The sequence below is a fragment of the Myotis davidii genome, unplaced genomic scaffold (genome assembly GCF_000327345.1).
Source record: "Myotis davidii unplaced genomic scaffold, ASM32734v1 scaffold7401, whole genome shotgun sequence".
NCBI classification, from domain to species: Eukaryota; Metazoa; Chordata; class Mammalia; order Chiroptera; family Vespertilionidae; genus Myotis; species Myotis davidii.
In genome coordinates this window covers 9,801-15,449 of record NW_006291132.1, presented here as the reverse complement: position 1 = coordinate 15,449, position 5,649 = coordinate 9,801, and the positions used below count along the sequence as shown (strand labels likewise).

At 35.0% G+C, this 5,649-nt stretch overlaps 1 protein-coding gene across 1 annotated transcript; it reads right to left on the bottom strand.

Moving 5' to 3' along the window:
- Positions 1-348: 348 nt before the first annotated feature.
- On the bottom strand, positions 349-3,405 carry LOC102754534 (probable ubiquitin carboxyl-terminal hydrolase FAF-X; the record flags this gene model as incomplete). The annotated part of the gene is made up of 3 exons (XM_006764314.1): positions 349-444; positions 941-1,283; positions 3,318-3,405. Coding segments are annotated over 3 exons (527 nt in total), but the record flags the coding sequence as incomplete, so codon positions are not given.
- Positions 3,406-5,649: the final 2,244 nt, after the last annotated feature.

Sequence of the window (5,649 nt, the reverse complement as noted above, 5' to 3'; positions counted from 1 at the left end):
GGAGAGGGTGCAAGTTGGACTGAAGGCCTCTCTTAACCCCCCACCCCCTACCTCTCCCAACCTCCCCATGCACGAATCTTCATGCACCGGACCTCTAGTATAATTATAATGTCCCTATATAATAAATTATATTTTAAAAAATCCTAACCACCTAAAGGCAAGTGGCATCATTCATCAAATTAGCATTATGTAAGGGTCAACTGTGGATTAAATAGTTAAGTATTTTAGACAAGAGTTAAATTAATCCGTAGTTTTTACATTAATACTAAGTTTAAAAAGAGTTTACTAAAACACAAGATGACTTTCAAACTAATTGTAGTGCAACTTCTTATGCACTTCAATGCTTACCTGATTGACCTGTAACCTGGGGCCAAGGTTTGTATATATCTCCTTAAGGAGAGCTATAGCTCTGTTGGCAATGTCATCATTACTCTGAATCACTACCTAGATCCAAAATTATAGTGTAAGTAAGAGTGAAGAAATATTTAATTTGACACTTAAATTTTAAAAATATGCTCAATTATTTTAAAGAGTATTCAAGAATTTAAGGCTAAGTTGAATTTGACACTGAAATCAAGTAACAAAGTCTAATACATTTTAAAATAAAGAATTAATGGACATAAAACATAAGTTTTCAGAATAATGAAAATGATAAAAAAAAATTCTTTAAACAGTATTATTTAACTCTGCAGTTTGGTAGCCAAGCTGTGGTGTTTTCAATGAGTTAACTCAAATAAATTAAAAAATTTATATAACAGAAAGAGCAATCCTGATAACACCAGGAATTTTTGCATATCTTTATCAATTATTTATTTAAATCAATGTTTTCAAACTAGGTTAATAATCGAATGGCTTTAAAGACGCTTTAGGACTGACTCTGGAAAAGGTTTAGGGAGGGAAAAGAAAGTGAATAGAACAAGAGCTCATACTTCTGACTTACCCTCCAAAGGTAGTCTAATCCTGTAAGTTCCAAATCTTCCATCATATAGGCTCTTCTTTTTACTACTAGTTTCCCTTCTTGGCAATTAACAGCTTTGAAGAATTGTTCAAAACATTTCATTCCATTTTCAGTTAAAAGGGAAGGATCAAGTTGAAGCACATTATTTTCAAAGAAGTCCTTACTAATATCCGGATCTAAGTCTGGTTCATCCCCCATTAACTTGGAATACCATTTAAAGCAGGCTTCACGATCACAAAGGTAAACTGCATTCTCTGCTAAGCATTTCCATATTTGTTTTGCCTGAGGAGCACCGAGCCACAGCTGGCCATCCTTCAGTAAAAATCTTGAAAAATTTAAGAAGTCAGTAATTAGGTTATATCATTTTATTCTCAAAGACAATTTATTTTTATATGTCTGAAATAATACTTTTATCACAATTACAGTAAAAAAGTTATTCTTTCAAAAGAACTTCTTATCCATATAACTAAGTAAAAAATAATCAGGTAGTTCATTTGTGAACAAGCATGTATTTATGGGAAAACTATAAAGTCAGGTGACTTGACATAAATATTAAAGCTTCTTCCTTGTTCTAAAGAACGTCAGTCTTTGAAACCAGATACTGATTAATTCCCTGCTTATATATGGTTTCCCTGCCTATATATGCTTATATATTGAAAAATGAGGCAATATACTAAAAATGACTTTCAGAGATAACTGAATGTTTTTACAAAATAAAGCTGTTTAAAATTTTTAAGTTTCTGAAAATATTATACTCAAAACCTGGTGGCCACAATACATACATAATTTAAGCTTATTTCTGTTAGTCATTTTTAGTATGCTTATTTTAAAATGTCCTCTAGAGCTTTTTAGTTGTGTCACTATTAGTTTATTCATTAAAATAATATTATGAAGTTTTGAAGATTCTGCTTCAAGCAGTCTCCTCAGTAAGATTCTAGTTTCTTCTACCATTGCCTGCAATTTCCATGAATAAGAGTTAAACAAAACAAGGTAATAATAATGTAAAAAAATGACTATGCATTTAATTCTGTTATCAAAATGATGGTGGCTTCATGGCCAACAGAGTATAGCATACTTATTTAATGTCAGTGGGTTTCTTCTTTTGTGTCTTAAAGTATTCTAATATCCCCATAATTTAGATCCAAATTTAGATTTCTAATGTCTCCATAACTGTAGGTATGAAGCTTTTTTTCTAGCTCTTACTTTCATTTAATCTTTCCTGCCTTTATTTATAAATGAGCAATATGTGGTCCAGAAGCCTAAAATCAGTAATTTTCAAACTAAGACTCTATGATAAGTCTGAAAAATCACTGCTGTCATAGGAAGAACAGAGACTTTAAAGTGAGACATACTGGATGAGTCCAGAAATCCAGTATTACCATGAGGATTAAAATGATTAATAAGTACAAAGCTAAATATAAAGTATTAACTCTTTAGTTACCCTTTAAAGAATAAATTGCAGTACTAAGTATTTACTGAGCAGGAACTATAAAAGGTCTTTTCATTCTAAACTTCAATAGAGTAGATAAGTTCTAAATCACTGGTCTTTTCCAACAAAACTAAGTGACATAATATATATGCATTTATAACAAGGAAGAGAGTCTCAACACAGAAAGGCTAATCTTTTTTCCAAGGCTATTAAAAAACATGAGAAAAATTCCAGTCATAAAATTTTATGATCAGGTCAACCCAGAAGATTACATAGCATATGTTTCAAATACGCTTGCTTTATTATGTGTTACTTGCATTCCTAAAAAAAAAATTATTCTTTAAGTTATATATCCATAAATACACACACATATATTGTTATCAAAAGACAAGCATTACTGAACAAATTCAGCCTAGGACTATCTTTAGCTTTGGCTTAAATTAAAAGGTAGGTAATTTTTCCTTATCCAAATGTAAAGTGATGTTATTACCTATGCCTTTATCAGCCATTGCTAGAATAAACAGAGCACCAGAGAGCACCAACCATCTTAATCCTTACTGCTCACGACAGCATTAACAAACATGCAGTTTCCTAGCTGACTGTTTTTGTGTCCTATAGTTCAAACTTTGAAAAATGTATAATAAACTTTTTTACACAAACTATAACACAAATACCTCCATTTGAATTTTTTAAGAAAGTTAAATGTTAACCAATACTTAATAATCAACAAACAGAAAATGTAAATTAACTTTTGGCAACAGTATTTATTTGGTAAAATATTTGGCTGCAGGGTGGAATGGTTATCTAAAAGACTTAGCTATTAAAAGAAAAAGGAAAAAAGAGAAAGGCTTGGCTATGCGGAGTATTACACTGCATTCCTAAAATGTGTGCCTTAAAAGAGAATAGCACTACAAATTGCTTAAAACCAACCTAAGGAAGTTAAGCCGTTCTTGGACTTCTTGAACATGACTATATCTGCTTCCAAGCTTTACAGTCTGTGGGTCATAATCTTCATGTTCTGAAGTTTAAAAAAACAATGCGTTACGCACATGTATATCCACATCACTGCTGACTTTAAACAAAGGAAATTAAGAAGTCAATAATTATTCATCAATAGTCAACTGTAATAATATTTACATATATGCAATTTGCCCCACAAAAATAAACACTTGTTACATAGCTGATGAAAAATATGATTGCCCTAACCAGTTTGGCTCAGTGGATAGAGCGTCGGCCTGTGGACTGAAGGGTCCCAGGTTCGATTCCGGTCAAGGGCATGTACCTTGGTTGCGGGCACATCCCCAGTAGGGTGTGTGCAGGAGGCAGCTGTTCGATGTTTCTCTCTCATTGATGTTTCTAACTCTCTATTCCTCTCCCTTCCTCCCTGTAAAAAAATCAATAAAATATATTTTAAAAAAAAAAAGAAAAATATGATCAACTGTGGTATTAAAAATAATTTTTCAGCACAACTCCCATTCTTCAAATATTTTAAGGCAATCTGTAACAACAGTCTGTGATTTTTTTCCCTTTTATTTTTCCTTCTTAGATTAAAATTAACCATTGTACAGAAAAGTATTTTATGTACAAAATACCATTAAGAGAATTCATAGAAAATTAGGGTGACAGAGCTGTTACTGCATTTGATGAAGTGATCACACAATTACCTCAATTACAAACTATGATCAAGTATTCAAGAAACCTACCACTACCATTATGGTTATGACTATACTAGTGCTCCGGTGCACGGATTTGTGCATATGGAAAGGAAATTAATTAGATGGTTGCTGGTGGGGCCGATTGGGTGAGACTGGCTAGGCATGCCCTGGAGGCAACCTCCCGCAGTCCCTCCCCAGCCAGCCACACCTGGGGTGGCTCCATGGCTCAAAGGGTGTCTGCGGAGTGAGCAGGGTCCCTCCAGCAGGTGGGGTCCCTCGGCCTGGCTTTTGGGGATGGAGCTGAAACTGGCTCTCCCACATCCCCTGAGGGGTCCCAGGGTGTGAGAGGGCACTCTGCAAAGTTGCTGTGGCCTGGCAGCTCCTGCGTTGAGCGCCTGCCTCCTGGTGGTCAGTGTGTGTTACAGCTACTGGTTGGACAGATGGGCAGTCGCTTAGTCTTTTATAGATATAGATATACATTTTGGTAAGTATTCCTAGCCTAGGTTGAAAATCCGTTATTTTATCCTCACTGGACAAAATGTTTTGTTCCTTTAAAACATTTAAATTGATTTTTAGAGAAGGGAAGGAAAAACGGGCGGGGGCAGAGAAACATTGATGTGAGAATGAAACATCAATCAGTTGCCTTTGTACCCACCCATACGACACACTGAACCCCCAAACTGGTCATATTTCCCAACCAGACCAGAAATCAAATAGGCAACCCCACTGTTGCACTGCATGACACGCAACCAACAGAGTCACATTGGCCAGGGCTGGAGGATATGCTTTTACTGTTTAAAGAAGGGACAGAGACATTGCTCAGTTGCCTCCTGTCGGCACCTTGGCTAGAGGCTGGAGATCAAACCCACAACACCTAGGTATGAGCCCTGACTTGGAATAGAACCTGCATCCTTTTGGTGTATGGGATGACACTCCACCTGAGAACCATTGGCCAGGGCTGGATATCCTTTATTCTTAATATTTTTTAGCAAGTACTCTGGACATACTTCATTAACCTCATGTACTGGGTGAAAAGTCTTAAGTGTTTTTCAATTAAAAAGCAATGGAGCCTGACTGAAATGACTTAGTGGTTGAGCCTCAACCTATGAACCAGGAGGTCACAGGTCAGTTTGATTTCTAGTTGGGGCACATATCTGGGTTGTGTGCTCAATCCCCACTGAGGGGAGAAGAAAGCCAATCAATTATTCTCTATCATTATTGATGTTTCTCTCTCTTTTCCCCTCTCTAAAATAAAAAATAAAAAAAGCAGTGGAAAAAATAAACACTACCTATGTCCTAAAAATACCATTGATAGTGTTTTATCAAGCAAAATTAAAGTCACTAGAGAATTAGAAAAAATGGATAAAGTTCTGTTTAGAAATGACAAAATTAATTTGCTGTGTAAAAGAGGAAGACACTGAAAATGAATGACTGCATTAAGTTCTGTTAGCCATTCAAGAATCTAACACATTTATTTCCAAATTTTGAAGTTGTAATTTGGACATTATGTAATTCATTTTCAATATTTGTTATAACAGCTCCTTTTGAAATTGGTAAAGGCAATCTGAGTCTTCAAAACGACAAAATTTTTTTCTATCAGAAAAACC